We start from the raw sequence: 18,027 nt of genomic DNA, 5'->3' as shown, positions 1-18,027 counted from the left end.
GCTGATCAGAAAGTGATGAAAAGTTTGTAATTATAAAAAAAAAAAAAGCAGAATCCAAACAAAAGGTATAAAAGGATAAAAAAAACAAAAGTTAAAATAATATAGTAATAATGTTATCCAAGGCACTAATGGACAAACATTCTAATTAATCTCTTAGATTGACTCTGATTATGACATTTTTAATATACTTGGCACTTTTTAATTGGAGTAATATGAGTCCCACATGTTCTTCCATGCACATGTCTCTCTATAAATACCACATCCATGTCTCATTTGAGTCTTCCCCGTTCCCTCTCGCTTCTATTTCAACACATATAAATTACACCAACAAAACCGGTTTAATTCTAAACCGGAGGTTCTCTTCCACTCAAGGCAATGTTTTCTACCAGTATGGAGCCGGTTCATATATGCTTTGATGATGCTATGATAACCGGAGATGAACTCAATGATATATTGGCGTTTCTTCAATCAGACGAGTCGGACAATCCAAGCGAGGTGGTACCGGTTGATGAGAAGAAGAGAAGAAGGACGATATCGAACCGGGAATCGGCTAAGAGATCGAGGTTGAAGAAGAAGAAACGTTTTGAAGAGTTGACAGAAGAAGTGAACAGGCTGAACCTAAGGAATCAGGAGCTTAAAAACCGGTTAGCTAATGTGGTTAGTTGTGGTAATGAAATATCTAATGAAAATAACCGGTTAAAAACCGAATCGGTTTGCCTAGAAATTAGGCTTTTAGAGTTGTACCGGTTTTTAGTGGCTATTCAATCGCCAATCTCAACGACAGTAACTTATATCACAGAGCTTGAGATTTAAGTTTGGGATAACAAATAAAACAAGAAACGATGCCAAGTAACTTTTTGAGCATTTTTGTAAAGGTCAAACGATTTTAATCAAGAGTTTTCATATTTTGGTCTAAAGATACATATGTCTTATGTGTATGTGTTTGTAAATATTATGTGTACGTATATGGATATAAAATTTCGTGAAAGTTGATTTCCCCTAGCTAACATAAACACAATTATATTCTATATATATCGTTTGATCGAGATCTATATACGAGACGTTTTGCACCGAGACAAAGACTGGTTCATCGATCAAACTGAATCAAAATTTATTTACGTTGCTTAGTTTTGGTTTTGAGGTGAGAGTATCCTTAGTACTTTTAAATTTCACTTCAGTACTTCTACTCGAGGGGAAGACAACGTTATGAACTAGTTTATGGCATTTAACCATCTTACTATTCTCTTCGCATGCTCTATCGCTTTATGTAAAGAGCTCATCGCACTATTTGGTAAGGACAAACTGGTCGTGAACGAAGTAGCAAACAACATAAATTATTTAGCTGTCTCATTTTTCTATGACCTTGTGCACGCTCACGCGTCTAAACATGAAATATTAAGTCTTATCGTTATCGTAAAATATTGGACGTATCTCCTGAAATAGTTATGAGTTAATTAGTGTGGCAATGATTTTATTTTAATTTTGATAAAGAAAATGTTCCGTCAGGTTAAATGATAAATAATTATTGGTAGGGTGCAATATATGTCGGGGTTAGAAGAAAAATCTTGGACCAAATCACACAAAGGGAAATGTGGGGCTTTTGTTTGTGTGGCTAATTAAGTAACATGATCATATACATGAAAAAGATGCATGCATGCATGGTGCATGGACCTAAAAACAAATTTATTAAAGGGTGGCTCTTTTTTTTCTTTTCTTTTTTGTAAAATTTAACAAAGTTGTAAATATGTAAAATATTGTTTGCATGTTATTGTGTAATTGATCGTACGCATCGCAAATCACAACTTTGGTTTAGAACAAGGAACATAAGTTAATAAACTATACGTAGGTAAGATAACAATAACTAAAGAAGACTTTCAAATTAAATAAGTACTCTATAAAAGGAAACTTCATAGAAAATATCAAGATAAATCATATTTCCAAGAATTGTACTGCAGCCTACCAACGTAAAAGATTAACACAAAGAGGAATAAGGTAGAGAGTCACACTGTGTCTGGTGAAGGCAAAAAGAGGTAATGGGTGATGGGATCTTTCTCGGTGGAAATCGTATAAAGGTCTCTTCAATTGAACTCAAATCTATTTTTGTCACTTTTATTCGGCCGACATATCTTCGCACAACTTCTACATAATTTTTTTGTGCTTTTAAAAACCCTAAACAAGTATATTTTCTAGATATTTAAGATGTCGGCTGTATAAAGATAAAAAAAAAAATTTGACATGTAAAAAAGACTCATACATTTCTCTTAGATATTTACATTATGCATATATGGAGTATGTCGATTCGTAAGCGAAAAAAGTGCATCTTTTTAACATTTAAATAACCCATAAACCTCTCGATTTCACTTAGGTACATATATATTAAAAGTTATATATATTTTCGGCCTTGAGGGACATGTGGTTATTTAATTAGAACATAGATTACGCTATACATGCATGTCTATATATTTCTTTCGTAAAATATTACTACCAAGACTTCTTCACATACTAAGTCTTTAGTAAAAAACAGTTAGTTTTCCAAACAAAATGAAGGTGTGAGCTTGGTAGAATGAGCTCATACCGTACGTAAGATTTGGCTTGTGAGATTTCATTCACAAGAAAGTTCATGGATATGTCCGAAGAGTCGCCCTCATGACACGTGGAAGGAGTATGTTTTTGAGAGTTTGGAGTTCAAAATTGTTGATGAAGTTCCAGTTTTGGAACTCATGTTAAAGGTTTTTAGTGGTAAGAGACAAATGTTATTTGGCTCATCATCTCACAGTTGCCTTTCTTTTCCAAAAAGAACATTGAAATTGTAATCGTTTCATCTAACTCCTTTAGCTTCTATGTTTTGGTGGAGTGGATGGACCGAAATTCTTGATGTTATTTATGCTTCTTTGTTTTTAATTTTTTGCCATAGGACCATTTGTCATAGTTTTATAATCTTGGATTGTAACCTAAATTGTTTTTCATTTTATTGAAATATTTAAGCAAAAAGAATTTAAAAAAAAATTGAAGGTGATAAAATGGTATAATTAAAACCAAATTGACAGTCATAAGCCAAACAGTTTTTAGTTATATATTTGGCTAAAAAAAAATAGACCTAAATAATTACTTTCTTTATTATGAAACCACCAAAATTAACCTGAACCGAAACTAAAATCAACAGATGTTCAAATAGTTTCTGTCTCTTCTCAATAATATTTCATGTATAATAATAAATCGGACTGTTTTCTAATTATGTTCACTGTTGAAATTTTTGTTTTGGTAGAAAAGTTATTTAGCTTTCATATATTGCTAATGCTGTCAGATCCTATGGTGGTTACATGACAAGGCTGTTGTTAAAAATCTGACCTTCGACCACTAAGGTTTAAATTAGGACAAAACAAAAGTTAAGGTTGTGACTTAAACGACTGACCTGACCTCATTAACGAATTCAACTAATTAGAAGAAAAGGCACAAGATATTTACATTTTAACATCACATATCGCCAGGGCGGGGGTCATTAGTTTGGTGGACTATGTGCCAAGATTATCAAATAGTTATGATTTAAATCATACTTTTCTAAACAAGACTACTTTGTAAAAAGGCCCTATAATATTTGTGACTTTTTTCTTTCCCTGACCATAGAGATTATTAATTGAAAACTCTTAAAACGAAGAAGATAAAGAAGGATAGTAATTAGCAGTAGAGTTCAAAAGCAAATCCTCAAAATCATACCTCTCTTGCAAATTTGCAATACAAAGACAAACCATAAGGCCTTTGCATTATTGAAGTCCAAAATGCTCAAACGTAACTAAATCTACTAAACCATCAGTATATCATAGATATGATCACATCGTGCCTCCTAGTTTATCTCCCTCAACATGAAGCCTCCTGGTTTGTCTCGACCCTCAACAGTTTTCGTCTCTCATTACTAGGGAAATAGAACAATCAACAATCCCATGTGGATCCATGCTAAAAGGGTAATGACCAATGCATGGATGGTGCCTATTCCTACACGTTTGTGGAAAAAGAAAATGGGACAAGCTAAAGGTTGCCCTTGCAATATTTCATTGTGACCATGATATGAAATATAACAAATATTTGCAAAAAAGCTAAAGTGGACTTTGTGCATTTCTATACATATGTGATATGTCAAGAACCGTCTCTGCGTATCGAATGTTATACATATTTCGGCACACTTAAAATTTATATGTTTACTGTTAATGGGAGATGGATTTTTAGAATTTAATGTCATCGATTTATGAATGCTCAAGTTTTTTTTTAATAAAACTCATAAATATTGATTTCATGACTTATTACACAGATTTTTTTTATTGAGAGCTTTATTTGTTCATATTAATTTTGTTATTTTATTTTTGAATGTGATGATAATGTCTATTTGTATTAAAAAAATATAAATTTTAAAATGGAAAAATTTCATCATCTAGACAAAATATAAGCAACCACATCACCACATCTAAATAATTTAATGTATCAATATTTAGGAATTGACATAAGTTATGTGACCAACGTTGGTTTTATATTATGTTATGTTGTGTTAGTTCTTTTTAAAGCCAACAATTCATGACTTTAAATTTTTCTAAAATCACAATATGCTATTTTGAAGTAAAATTCGTTATTACAACTTTTATTTTTCTTTTTCAAATTGTATGTTTTCGTATACACCCATTTTCTTAATTCTTTAGGAACTAATAAAATAAAACGTATTGGTTTTGTTCACAGAGATTGGAGGAAATTATGTGCGGATTGAAGTTCTCACCCAAAACTACTTGCAAATGCTTTTATTTCTTACCTTTTTTATGATTTAAGAGCACATGTCTATAGGAATAGGCACATGTCTATACTTTTTTTGCCCAAAAAAAAAAGAGCACATGTTTCATAGTTGTATACCATGTTGATCTCAACATTGACATATAAATAAGTGAAAAGGTAGTTAAGCACATAAACCAAAAAATTTCCTCATATGTATTTTGATAATGATTGTGGTAGTGTAGGTGCAAAAACACTCATATTGCGATTAAGTACATACTAGCTATGGATAGTTAGAAAGCTATAACATGAAAAGTTATAAAAACAAACATTATTTATTTTCAGATGAGTACATGATGCATCACTACAAAAAAAAATATCTCCATTAATAGCATAAGTGTATAACTCAATTTTTGCAACTGCTATAAAAAATAAATATATTTTTTATTACTATTCAATAACACTAAAACAACACTAATAATATGGTTGATGACTGTTTATACATTCGAGTGACAAAGATCGAGAAGCTGCCAGAGAAGATAAGACTCAAGGTAATGCCGGGAATAAATGTTAGTGTTGGGTATAAATTATGCATAATGTATTTATGTTTTGATTTGTTTTTGCGTATAAATTAACTGGTATTGTAATTTGACAATTAACATAACTTTAGATATTGGATTAAGATGTATTTGATTTTTATTGTATATTTTTTCTTTACTGACCAAATTTTGTTAAAACAACATCTAGTTAATGTAAGCAAATAAAATTAAAAACAAATATGAAATGTTAGAAATATCGGATTTGTTTTTTTTTTCTTAACAAAAAAAATCGATTCAAATTTGGTCTTTTTAGGTTAAAAGACAAAAAAATTTAACCAATTGATTTATAGAGATTCGGTTTACATATTTTGATTAGGTTTTGGTAGTATCCAATTGAACCATGTTCTCTGAAAATCAAAGAAAATAATAAGGGTAGTATCGTAATTTGATGTACGTTCAAAATGCTTAAAAATGGCTCTTTGTTTACGGATTCTCTCTCTCTCTCAACCTCTTGAGATTTTCAAATTCAAACGGCACTTTCAAATATGGAAAAGATCTGTGTAGCAGTCAGGGTTAGGCCACCGGCGCCGGAACTATCGCCGGAAAATGGATCTTCACTCTGGAAAATCGAAGATAATCGGATCTCTCTTCACAAGTCACTCGACACTCCAATCACAACCGCTTCTTATGCTTTCGGTAAATTCATCTCCTTTCTTCTCAATCAATTCTAGGGTCTTTCGATTTCTATGGATCTGGGTGAAATCAAAAGTCTCTTCCTTTTCAAATCTTGGTGGTGTTTTGTTTTTTTGCAGATCATGTGTTCGACGAAAGTTCTACGAATGCTAGCGTCTACGAACTTCTTACCAAGGATATCATTCATGCCGCCGTTGAGGGTTTTAATGGTAATCTAGTCTGATCCAAATCTAAATTATGAATCTTGATCGAGCTAAATTAGAGTTTAATTTTGTTTTTTTTTCCCCTAGTTTTTGATGTGTGGAGCTATTGTGATTTTTTTCAGGTACTGCCTTTGCTTATGGGCAAACTAGTAGTGGGAAGACTTTTACTATGACGGGTTCTGAAACTGATCCAGGAATTATTCGGAGATCTGTCAGAGATGTGTTTGAAAGAATACATTTGGTATAATGCTCAGAATTGTTCAGTGTATCTGTGAAGTAAGAAAAAAGAGTACAGCTTTTGATTTGTGTGTTTCATGTTTCTTTGTTTTGTAGATATCTGATCGCGAGTTTCTCATCCGGGTTTCGTACATGGAAATTTACAATGAAGAAATTAATGATCTTTTAGCTGTTGAGAATCAGAGACTGCAAATTCATGAACATTTGGAGGTTTGGTTGGATCATTTACACAAGTAATACCTTCTCCATTAGTTTGTTTAAGAGTAATTTAACCGACTTGCTTCTCTTGATGTGCAGCGTGGCGTATTTGTTGCTGGTCTTAAGGAAGAAATTGTTAGTGACGCTGACCAGATTCTAAAGCTTATAGATTCTGGAGAAGGTTTCTAACCCATATCTAAACTAGAAAGTATTTGATTTTCTGCACTTTGATTATGCCTAATGTGTATTGACATGGTCGTCTTCAATTAACAGTTAATAGGCACTTTGGCGAGACAAACATGAATGTTCACAGTAGCAGGTCTCACACCATCTTCAGAATGGTATGGTTCAGAAACTATCAACGGAACCTTCTATGTTTTTTTAAAATATTTTATCTGATGCAATCTCTCTGTGTGATAGGTGATTGAGAGCAGGGGAAAAGATAATAATTCTTCAGATGCTATCCGTGTCTCAGTCTTGGTAAGTGAAAAGTTTCACTACAGCTCATATCTTTCAAAACTTTCTTGTGAAAGTTATATCATGTCAAGCTGTTTATTTTCTTATGGGTGATCTTTTAATGGAGCTAGAATTTGGTTGACTTGGCTGGATCCGAGCGAATTGCTAAAACTGGTGCTGGTGGAGTACGCTTGACGGAAGGGAAGTACATTAATAAGAGCTTAATGATTCTTGGTAATGTCATCAATAAACTAAGCGACAGTGCAAAATTAAGGTACTTTTTCACACTTGATTTTGTTTACATGTAACAACAATATAGCTCACCTCAGCTCATGTTTTTTTCGTTCTTGATGATAGGGCACATATTCCGTACCGAGATAGCAAGCTGACTCGAATTCTTCAGCCTGCACTTGGTGGTAATGCGAAGACCTGCATTATATGCACTATCGCACCAGAAGAGGTAGAATAAGTTACTTGTTGGTTATGTTTTTGGATTTTTTTGGCCTTGAGTAATAATTCAAAGCGCAAGAGTAGACAGCTGACTAATCATGATGACTTGTGTAGCATCATATTGAGGAATCAAAAGGAACTCTCCAATTTGCAAGCAGAGCCAAGCGCATCACAAACTGTGCCCAAGTGAATGAGGTCTACATTTGAATTTTGAAGCATTTAAACCTCTGTTGGTTCTTTGGAGTTATTTGTTACTCCTTTTTCATATCTTACTGTTCTATGTTAATTCTTCCCTTCGAAACGGATCATCGGCTACATATTTCATACTGGCTGGCTTTTTTCCTCTTAATCGAAATATAATCTGAGAATGTTTCAATGCTTCAGATCTTGACTGATGCTGCTTTATTGAAGCGCCAAAAATTAGAGATAGAAGAGCTACGAATGAAGCTTCAGGTATAGTCAATTGTTTTATTTCAGTTACATCTTCGAAAGGGGACGATACCAACATTGGTATAATGTTTGTAGGGATCTCATGCCGAAGTGTTGGAGCAAGAGATCTTTAAGCTAAGTAATCAGATGCTTAAGGTAGTTTTTTGCTCTAGTTTATACATTGAATACAATATTGAGCGGACAGATTATACAAAATAGCTACCCTTTTGTTTAATTTCCAGTATGAGTTAGAATGTGAAAGGCTAAAAACACAACTGGAAGAAGAGAGAAGGAAGCAGAAGGAGCAGGAACACTGCATCAAGGAACAACAAACGAAAATTGAGAACCTAAACAATCTTGTCACTAATTCAGACTTCAAGAGGAACCAGTCAGAGGTACAGATGCATTCATTGGCTTAAGCGATATCCTGCTGTTATTGGATATTTATTAGATATACGACTTAAATTATCTATTTACTTCTGTGTGATATTCCTCAAATCATTACATCCAGACATTTTGCTGAAGTAAACATAATCTCGAAAAGAAAAATAGGCTTTAGCTGAATTTAAGTGAAAATACGTTGTAGCATTAATCAAAGATAGCAAACTTTTAACATCTCTCTAATTTTGTTAAACTGGTTATTATTACTCTTAAACTAAAGTGGTGTACTCAAGTTGATGGTTATGTAAAAATTTGTTAACGCAACATCTTTCTGCAGGATTTTATCAGTTTAAGAAAGACTCCAAATGGGCAATGCAATGTCAATGATAACAGTGATGTTCCTGGGACGCCATGCTTTAAATCAGCTTCACATTCCTTTGTGGTTTCTCGGTCAAATAATTATTCAGGACTATCTGATTTTAGTCCGATGGTTAATTCCCTGGGGGACGTGGCGGATGAAGACACTTGGATGAAACTAAACAAGGGTTTTGTTGCAGACCTTGATAAACTCCAGTTTACACCTGCAGTTAAATGTCAATTCACACCTGCAGTTAAATGTCAACCCACTCCATTAACTACAGCAACCACGGTGAGTAGATACATTTACTTCACTCCTATTATCTTCCAATAGTGAAGATTGTTTGTACATCAAAAGCTTGTATGGTTTTCAACAATAGATTGGTGAGGATTTTAGCACCTAAAACATGTGCCTAAGCTGACCTTAGTTCTTCGTTAATTTTCATTAGGAATGCTTGCCTGAAAACTACAAAGAGGTGGAAGATCTCAAAAGTCAGATTGAGTTGCTGAACAATGAGAAGGAGGGTCTTCAGGTTCGTCTTCATTGGTTTTTTTGGTTGTTCAAATGAAGATGCTCTTTCGATCTTAGTTGGATTGTTCTCTGATGCAGCTCTGGGAACAATTGAACTAGTTATCAAGATTTCCTGAATAAGAGATTGATATTAAATTTTTTGTACCTACCATCCTTTCTTTTGCTATCCTCTAAAATTTACTTATATTTTATTTTTGAAACTGCATTTGATATGCTGGATGCCAACTGACTGTGATTATAATGTTTATGCGTCAATTATGCAGGTAAAATTCAACGAACAAGTACTTCTGAACAACAAACTGATGGAAGAGATGACTGAGCTCAAACAAGAAACTCTTCACATTAAAGCAATTCCAAATAGGTTATCTGAGTCATTTGCTAATTGCAAGGATGTCTACAAGGATGTTACAGTCACAATGCAGGTGAACAGCTTACTTTTTCTTTGATTTTAATTTTGAATCAATAAATAAACATTTGAGCTCACAATTTTTTTTCACTTGCAATTTGTTAGAGCTTAATCGCTGACAAGGAATCTCCAACAGTAAAGCTGCTCTTTGGTACAACTGAAATCACGACAAGCCTTTTGTCGACTCTAGAAACACAATTTTCAATGATAATAGATGGTCAAAAAGTGGGTGGTAGCCTAGATCATCCTCTATCTGACCAATGGGAAACACTTCGTGTGAGTCTGAAGAACACAACAACGTCATTGCTGTCAGACGCACAAGCACAAGATGAATTCTTGAACTCCCACAACAAGGTAGCTTCCTCGTCACAATCATCAAGATATGGATCTATTTTACTTATTTTTTCAATAGTTTTGCTTGGGTACTTTGTCTCTCTATTTAGGAGTTTAGTACAGTGACATATCTGCATATGTTGAACCGCAAATAAGTCTACTAAATGGCGTTCGTTTTACATTTTTTTCCTGGTAATCTACAGATAATTAGCAAGAATATTATGTTGCATACTACTAAGCCAAAAGCTTGAATTCATCTCATAACCTATAAGTTTTTCCTTTTCATCTTTGGCATAAATAAAACCCCATCAATCTAAGTCCTCACTGTTATACAGTATACTATTGTCATTTAAGAAGTTAAAAGTCAAACCAACCATGCAAGATTGAGTGGCTCATTTGAGCAAAACACATCCTTTCTTAAACGATGTTGCCAGGAAAAAGCATGAACTAATTCATGTTGGTTAATTAGATGTTGTGGTCAGACTACTATTTCTCCTTTCTCTAAGACAGGTTTTGAATGTGATTTTAAAGGGACAAGAAACATCTGCTTTGGAGGGGGAGAAATTGAAGTCTGAGCTTAGCACCATCAAGAAAAGATATAACAAGGTGGAGAAAGAATTGTGTTTGGATAAACAGCTTCTAGAAGCTTTAAGAGAAAGCCATGAGAAGCTGTTAAAAGAGGTACAGCTTCTGAAGGAAGAAAGAGATTCTTTAGATATAAAGCTCTCTCAATCAACTCAGAGATTGAGAGTGACTGCAAGTGATAAAGAGAATGTTTTAAAAGATCTTAACGTAGAAGTGAAGCGGAGGAAAGAGATCGAGGAAGAGATTAAGCAAATCAGCACTGCTTTCGCTACCAGGCACAAATCTTTTGTGTCATTTCACAGTGAAATCAAATCCAAAATGCAGAAACTAACTACTCGAATTCCGTAATTTAATTAGTAGCAGAAACAGCATTTTGTACTTTTGTGCCATTGTAACAAAGACATTAAGTTATGTATTTTATTGACAGTGATACTGGTTTATGCACTTATGTGCCAAACACCTCCTCACTGTAAACCAAAAGTTTTTAATGTCAAAAGCTTTTCTCCAAGGCTTGTGTAAGAACTGACCAACGACACAAAAGTTAGAATTAACTACAAGAATCTTCATAACATGTCTCACTCCCAAGTAACCGAGATGATCGAATTAGCTATCCCAGATTGATCAAACGTTGCTTTAACTCCATAAATCCAGAGTCTTGGGAGCACCAGGAATCGCATGCACTAGCTCTGATTCCTCAATATGAGAATAACAGAAAAAAAAAGAATTGGGTTTATTTTGCTTAACTTAAAAGGTTTAGGGAGTAATAATTAATTAAACAACTAATCCATATTTTGGCGACGGATAATGATCTTCTTCTTCTCATCACTCGACTTCACTCGAGATTTTAGTGAAGAGATCAGTGTATCAAGTGGAAGAAGATGATGCATTTGGCTGGATTTACATGTTGCTTAGGCGGCGTCGCTCTTTATCTTCTCAGCCGGAGTACAGGAAGGTTAGGGTTTTTCTTGTTGTCTTGTACTATTCACGATCATCACATGTGTTTTCGATGATAATGTTGTTCTCTCCTCTTTCGTGCGAGACAGAGTTGTCGAATCAATCAATAGGGTTTGCCACCTCAAGGATTTGGGTATGTATGTTCCTTGAGACAATTGCATTGTATTTGTACTGCATTTCAATTTTAGGTTGGTGGGTTTTGGTTATGTGTCAGTGTTTTGAGATCTTTCGTTTGACTTCAGAACAATTGGTAGATGGAGAGAGCAAAGTGTTTCCATTGGTCATAGTGTCAGGAACTGTTGGCTCTGAGACACCTATTAAGTGTGAGTATAGTGACGTTCTCGGTGTTTTTGTCAAGAAAACGGTATGTATGATGAAATTGGATTCATCGTGTTTTAGAGATTGAAAAGCCTTTAGATTTCGTTTCACTGATTTTGGGTATGTTAACAAAAACGATTTTTTCAGGCAGAGCAACAGGTTTTGAGACGTAATTGGAGGTTTTCATGGGTTCGAGATAGAACATTTATGCAGCCGATGACTAAGGAAGTCCCGTGGTATCTGGTATATGTCTTTTGTATTTTGAGTTTGATAAGCCAACCTACCCTGGAGTGGACTTTGATTAGAGTGTTTTACTCAAGTCACTTACAAAATCTGAAATTGTTTTTTTCAATAGGATGATGGGACAGGTCGTGTGAATGTAGCGGTATCTCAAGGTGAAATAGGCTTGGCCTTGACGGTTGGAAGTGATGTATTTGAAAAGTCAGTACCGGTATCGCTTGTTCAAGGAGCGTTGAGTTATCTTAAAGGCCTCCAGGTCATTTTTATATTTCCTTTTTCCTTCCACTTTTCATTGATTTGCTTTTGTTTGGAAGATGGTAATATGTTGCGGCAGCATTATTGAATTTATTGTGCACAGATACTTGGAGTAAGACGCATTGAGCATGTTGTCCCAATTGGTACACCACTTACAGTTGTTGGTGAGGTATGTCTTTGTCTGTTAATGGTTTAAAATCTCCCTATATATGAAATTTCGTTTTACATCTCAGTTTTGTTGTGTTGCTTTACCATGTTAACAGGCTGTTAAGGATGGCATGGGGAATGTCAGGATTCAAAAACCCGAGCAAGGACCTTTCTACGTCTCTTATATACCGCTTGATCAGCTCATCTCTAAATTGGGAGAATGTTCAAGGTTGTTTTTTTCAGTTTTGCCTATTCTTTTCTTCGCAAACTATGGTTGAAAAATCCTAAAAGACATATTTTTTGCAGAAAGTTCAAGTATGCCTCCATGGGTTTAACTGTTCTTGGTGTGATACTTCTTTCAAAGCCTGTGATTAGATATATTCTAAAGAGAATTGAAGATTATCTAGAGAGAAGGCGTCGACAATTGTTATTGAATAGGTATGTCGCAGCTTAACGACAGCCACAGATAAGTTGAAAATAATTAGTCATTACAAGTTAAGTGTTGAGCAATCTGTTGCAGAGTTGCTGATGCAGCTGCTAGGAGAGCTGAACCAGTAGCTCCTAGGAGAGCTGAACCAGTAACTAGAGGTAGTATCTACCCATTAGAGTTTGTTATTACATGTGAATCTTTTTGTGCATACTCTGGAATTGCTCTGCTTACAAAAATGCCTTACCAGGATTAGAAAGGCAACATGAGAACAGCTCAGATGGTACAAGCAGATATGGCGATACTCCTGATCTCTGTGTGATCTGCCTTGACCGGAAGTATAACGCCGCTTTTGTTCAGTAAGGGCACTGCTTTTCTTGTATAAATTCTTGAACCTTCTCACTGATGGGAGCTTCTGATTCCTCTTTTTGTTTGGTTTTGACTTGTAGGTGTGGTCATATGTGCTGCTGTGTGAGATGCTCCTCGCAACTGAGTACCTGTCCTCTTTGCCGTGAACCAATAGAACAAGTTTTAAGAATTTACCGCCATTGAAGGAAACAAACTAGAGCCTCACCTTCCAATCTACTAAAACCATTTACCAGCAAACAATCATTAATCTTGTTGTATATAAATCCTTTTACAGTATCTTGAGTTCTCTGCATTGTATGACGTGATTCAACGAGGTTGGCAAAAGCTAATAGAAAAACTGACAATCTAATCCCATATGAACATTGAAAGCTTTCTATTGAAGAACTTTTATAAAGCTTCTACGGTTCTCACAACCTGATAATATTTTGGTTAACCGAGAACCAAACCGTCACAACCTAATACTACTATATAGGTTAACCGAGAACGGTTCGGTTATTTATCCCAAACTCTAAATTTGTAACATCCAAAGTTATACCTTCCGTTGTTCATTATTTAATATTCAATATTCATTACTTGTTTTTCTATTTCAAAATTCAAAATCCAAAAAACAATTACTTAAAAACCGTGAACGGCAGGATTCGAACCTGCGCGGGCAAAGCCCACATGATTTCTAGTCATGCCCGATAACCACTCCGGCACGTCCACTTTATTGTAAACATTTCTGAAATCTAAATTATTAACACTACTTTAAATAACTGTTTTAAATCAAACTGGGCTTAATTAAGCCCAAAACATAAAAGACCAGATTAATATCAGAGAGCCACAGAGAGAAAGAAAGAAACAGACAACACTAATCAAAAAAAATCCTCTAAATGGTAATGAACGAGAAACCAGAGAGTCAACGGTCACAGCGTTGACCAAATCTCTCACTCACCAGCCAAATCTCTCCAACTTCCTCTCTCTCTCCGCTCGAATCTCACCGGAGATCGTCACCGACGAATCTGATTCGTTCCCAACGGGTAAGCTCTCTGTCTCTCAAAATTCAGATCGTTACAGCTCAATCTCATCATCGATCAAGATTCAGTTTTTTATTTTTTTGTTCCTTTCTCTTAACCAAAGCTTTCGATGATTAGTGAAATCTAAAACATTTACACATTCATTCGAGTGATTTGAATCTTCCATACACTTAAATCTTAGAGAACCATAAGATCAAAACTAAAAATTTGATCTTTCATTGTTACTTGTTTGAAGCAGTTCAAAATTTTGTGTTCTGTATATTTTCAAATTTTTGTATAAAGTGTTAAATCGGTTATTAGATGTTCGATTTGCGATAAAGTTTCGATCTTTTCTTCTCTTTGTGGTGTTATAAGGAAGAAGAATGGCGACTCCGGTTGATCCACCAAATGGGATTAGGAATCAAGGGAAGCATTACTTCTCAATGTGGCAAACACTTTTCGAGATCGATACCAAATACGTGCCTATTAAACCGATAGGCCGAGGCGCGTATGGTGTGGTATGCTCTTCGGTTAACAGAGAGAGCAATGAGAGAGTGGCGATCAAGAAGATCCATAATGTGTTTGAGAATAGGATTGATGCTTTGAGGACACTTAGGGAGCTCAAGCTTCTTCGCCATCTTCGACATGAGAATGTGATTTCTCTTAAAGATGTAATGATGGCTAATCATAAGAGAAGCTTTAAGGATGTGTATCTTGTTTATGAGCTCATGGATACTGATCTTCACCAGATTATCAAGTCCTCTCAAGTGTTAAGTAATGATCATTGCCAATACTTCTTGTTCCAGGTATACGATCTGCGCGTTATGTTGCTTTGTGTCTGGTTAATTATCAAAACTTTCGATTCTGGCTTACGCCTTGAATTTGTTTGTGTTTGCTTTTACCTTTACTGCGCATTGTTTGCATTTGACGTTTGCATTACACTTGTCTTTGTTCTTTCTTTTGCATAGTTGCTTCGAGGGCTCAAGTATATTCATTCTGCCAACATTCTTCATCGGGATCTGAAACCCGGTAACCTCCTTGTGAACGCAAACTGCGACTTAAAGATATGCGATTTTGGGCTAGCGAGGACGAGCAACACCAAAGGTCAGTTTATGACTGAATATGTTGTGACTAGATGGTACCGAGCACCAGAGCTTCTCCTCTGTTGTGACAACTACGGAACCTCCATTGATGTCTGGTCAGTTGGTTGCATCTTCGCTGAGCTTCTTGGAAGAAAACCGATATTTCCTGGAACAGAATGTCTAAACCAGATTAAACTCATCATTAACATTTTGGGTAGCCAGAGAGAGGAAGATCTCGAGTTTATAGATAACCCGAAAGCCAAAAGATACATAGAATCACTCCCATACTCACCGGGAATATCATTTTCTCGACTTTACCCAAATGCGAACGTTCTAGCCATCGATCTGCTTCAGAAAATGCTCGTTCTCGACCCATCGAAAAGGATTAGTGTCACAGAAGCACTTCAGCATCCTTACATGGCGCCATTATACGACCCAAATGCAAATCCTCCTGCTCAAGTCCCTATTGATCTCGATGTAGACGAAGACGAGGATTTAGGGGCAGAGATGATAAGAGAGTTAATGTGGAAAGAAATGATTCATTATCATCCAGAAACTGCTACCATGAACAACAATGAGCTCTCTGAGTTTTGAGATTCAAGTCTTTTTACAGGTAATTTTCAGAGAGAGATCTTACAAACTACTTTCTTTTTTATCTATTTTTCATGCTTGCTTCTTGAAATGTTGTTAATAATAGTATCGAAGAAGAAGAAGAAGAACAAATAACTTATGAATTATGTAATATGTTGTTTGTGTCATGAAAGCTTTGTTTTGATTTTGGTTAAGCTAAAAGTGTCTGTAACGTTTTTGTATATAAGTGTATGTGTCCTTAAAAACTTCAATACTCTTGTCTCTGATCTTATAATTTGTGATTTCTATATAAAGTCAATAAATTTAGCTACTTGAAGTTTTTTCTAATGTTCAAACCATTGAAATTGAGTATAATTTTGACGATAAATATATTATTAATAGTCGCCAAAAGTATACATTGTTTGAGATAATGAAATTAAACATATGCATAATTTGTAATATAGCATATTGGTGAATTCAATAGAATGTTCCAAACCCAATGTATTATAGTTATCTAAACAATGTTTTTCTTGACTTTTCATACCAACTCTTGAATTCAAACTTACTACTCTTTAAGCTGCGTTCCAATCAGATTCATGGATTGTAGTCTTCTTCTTCTTCTTTTTAATACCTAATCAATTGTGTTAAGTTTTAAAATAAATTAATTGGAGGATAAATATATTATAAAGGTTGTATGACCTAATGTTTTAATATCATGTAGCAAAACATATGGTCTGCTTGAACTGGTTATATGTCATCAGAACTGACTGTGGTCTGTCAGAACTCGTCCGTTGGAGTTATGGTCTGTCGAAACTGGTCCGTCGAATCTGGTCCGTCGAATTTGGTCTGCCGAATTTGGACCAGAATTGACTATGGTCCGCCAGATCTGGTCTATCTGATCTGGTCTATCGGATCTGGACCGTCGGAGTTCGTCCGCAGGATTTGGTCCGCCGGAGTTCGTCTGTTGGATCTGGTCCGCTGAAACTGTTTGTTGTTGGAAGAAGAAAAAAAAAAGATGAAGAAGAGAAAGAGATAATGAAAAAAAAAAAACAGTTAGGACACAGAGACTGAGAAGTCAATTCGTCTAGGGGTACATTGGTTTTTTTTCAAAGCTTTTGTGGCAGGTGGGAGAAGCAGTTTCTCTAAATGGCAGGTGGGAGAAATTTTGTTACTGTATATGGCAGAGTTAACAAATTTCTCTAAAGTATATATTAAGCCTGTAAACAAATTTTTTTTGCATTGGTATAAATAAATGTCTCAATGTCCATTAAATTTTTTAATCAAATATTGTGGAGATAACTATTTTAATGTCTATCACACAATTTGCTTTAACTTAAATAATATAGATAAAAGATGTTAGTAAAGTAGAAAATAACATGTATACTTTGGAGAAATAATTTTGATGAACAGTGTGTGAATAAGAATCTTAATTTTTACTTTTGTAAATGGAGAAAATGTACGAGTGCACTACCATTGATGTAAAACAATTTTAGAGATAAATATTCTAGAAGTCTTTTAATCGATTAGTCAATGATCACTATCATCGTCATCATCTCTTTGAGGTCATGCATTAGATGTCATTAAGCCAATTCTATACTATTCATTAATTCGTTTATATATTTATGAATTGCGTTTAGACAATATGTATGTAATTTGATTAAATTAATAACCATATGATGATGATGAAGCAATTTACTTGTAAACCCTAATCCAAAACTTATAATGGAAAGTTGGAAACTTACGATGATTCAACTCTAGTTTCGAAGATTAGAGATTTTTTTTTTCTTTTTCAACTACTATTTATTTTATCTAATTTTTGTTTTGTTTTTGTACTTCAATTGCTCAATGCAACATAACGCTGCAACTATTAAAACTAGATTATTAAAACCAAAAATACATAATTGTGTTATAATAATCTGAAATAACAAAATAATTATTCACTAGACCTTATTATGTGCAGGTACTCGGACATAATCGAGTAAATTTGAAACTATGATTTATATATGATTGAGTTAAATATATCTTTTCAAAAAGGTATAAGGTTGGATTAATACAACTTCTTTTAATTAAAGATAGAAAAACATACATATATACCATGTTTATTTTCTCTTTAAAGAACAAG

The 18,027-nt window shown here is 34.6% G+C and overlaps 4 protein-coding genes and 1 non-coding gene across 7 annotated transcripts; 4 read left to right on the top strand and 1 right to left on the bottom strand.

Annotated features, from left to right (window-relative positions):
• The first annotated feature begins 320 nt into the window (after positions 1–320).
• LOC17894804 (basic leucine zipper 4) lies at positions 321–896 on the top strand. Its single transcript, XM_006301663.2, has one exon. It carries the CDS (start codon positions 376–378, stop codon positions 811–813), a length of 438 nt encoding a protein of 145 aa, XP_006301725.1. The 5' UTR covers positions 321–375; the 3' UTR covers positions 814–896.
• A 4,925-nt stretch (positions 897–5,821) lies between these two features.
• LOC17894211 (kinesin-like protein KIN-7N) lies at positions 5,822–11,056 on the top strand. Its single transcript, XM_006300674.2, has 18 exons — positions 5,822–5,984; positions 6,101–6,190; positions 6,307–6,425; positions 6,518–6,631; positions 6,719–6,800; positions 6,893–6,960; positions 7,040–7,099; positions 7,207–7,349; positions 7,433–7,535; positions 7,640–7,720; positions 7,910–7,978; positions 8,051–8,110; positions 8,197–8,349; positions 8,673–8,984; positions 9,142–9,225; positions 9,488–9,646; positions 9,736–9,984; positions 10,495–11,056. The coding sequence occupies exons 1-18, from the start codon at positions 5,834–5,836 to the stop codon at positions 10,894–10,896; spliced, it is 2,499 nt and encodes an 832-aa protein (XP_006300736.1). The 5' UTR covers positions 5,822–5,833; the 3' UTR covers positions 10,897–11,056.
• Positions 11,057–11,134: 78 nt separating this feature from the next.
• On the top strand, positions 11,135–13,612 carry LOC17896234 (E3 ubiquitin-protein ligase SPL1). 2 transcript variants are annotated; one of them, XM_023788132.1, is made up of 11 exons: positions 11,135–11,164; positions 11,592–11,635; positions 11,745–11,866; positions 11,968–12,063; positions 12,176–12,316; positions 12,419–12,484; positions 12,579–12,691; positions 12,769–12,900; positions 12,983–13,050; positions 13,140–13,248; positions 13,339–13,612. In XM_023788132.1, exons 4-11 carry the CDS (start codon positions 12,028–12,030, stop codon positions 13,439–13,441), a joined length of 768 nt encoding a protein of 255 aa, XP_023643900.1. In that variant the 5' UTR covers positions 11,135–11,164; positions 11,592–11,635; positions 11,745–11,866; positions 11,968–12,027; the 3' UTR covers positions 13,442–13,612. The 2 variants fall into 2 exon arrangements, with proteins under 2 accessions (XP_023643900.1, XP_006300525.1); XM_006300463.2 differs by lacking the exon at positions 11,135–11,164 and adding an exon at positions 11,391–11,500.
• A 269-nt stretch (positions 13,613–13,881) lies between these two features.
• On the bottom strand, positions 13,882–13,963 carry TRNAS-AGA. The gene has a single exon. It is a non-coding gene; the product is annotated as a tRNA-Ser (tRNA).
• A 141-nt stretch (positions 13,964–14,104) lies between these two features.
• On the top strand, positions 14,105–16,236 carry LOC17895579 (mitogen-activated protein kinase 2). Of its 2 annotated transcripts, none has more exons than XM_023787954.1 (3): positions 14,105–14,277; positions 14,633–15,059; positions 15,222–16,236. In XM_023787954.1, exons 2-3 carry the CDS (start codon positions 14,637–14,639, stop codon positions 15,927–15,929), a joined length of 1,131 nt encoding a protein of 376 aa, XP_023643722.1. In that variant the 5' UTR covers positions 14,105–14,277; positions 14,633–14,636; the 3' UTR covers positions 15,930–16,236. The 2 variants fall into 2 exon arrangements, with proteins under 2 accessions (XP_023643722.1, XP_006300469.2); XM_006300407.2 differs by having other exon boundaries at positions 14,629–15,059.
• Positions 16,237–18,027: the final 1,791 nt, after the last annotated feature.

The sequence above is a fragment of the Capsella rubella genome, unplaced genomic scaffold (assembly GCF_000375325.1).
Source record: "Capsella rubella cultivar Monte Gargano unplaced genomic scaffold, Caprub1_0 scaffold_2, whole genome shotgun sequence".
Taxonomy (NCBI): Eukaryota; Viridiplantae; Streptophyta; class Magnoliopsida; order Brassicales; family Brassicaceae; genus Capsella; species Capsella rubella.
This window is presented reverse-complemented; position numbering and strand designations above follow the sequence as displayed.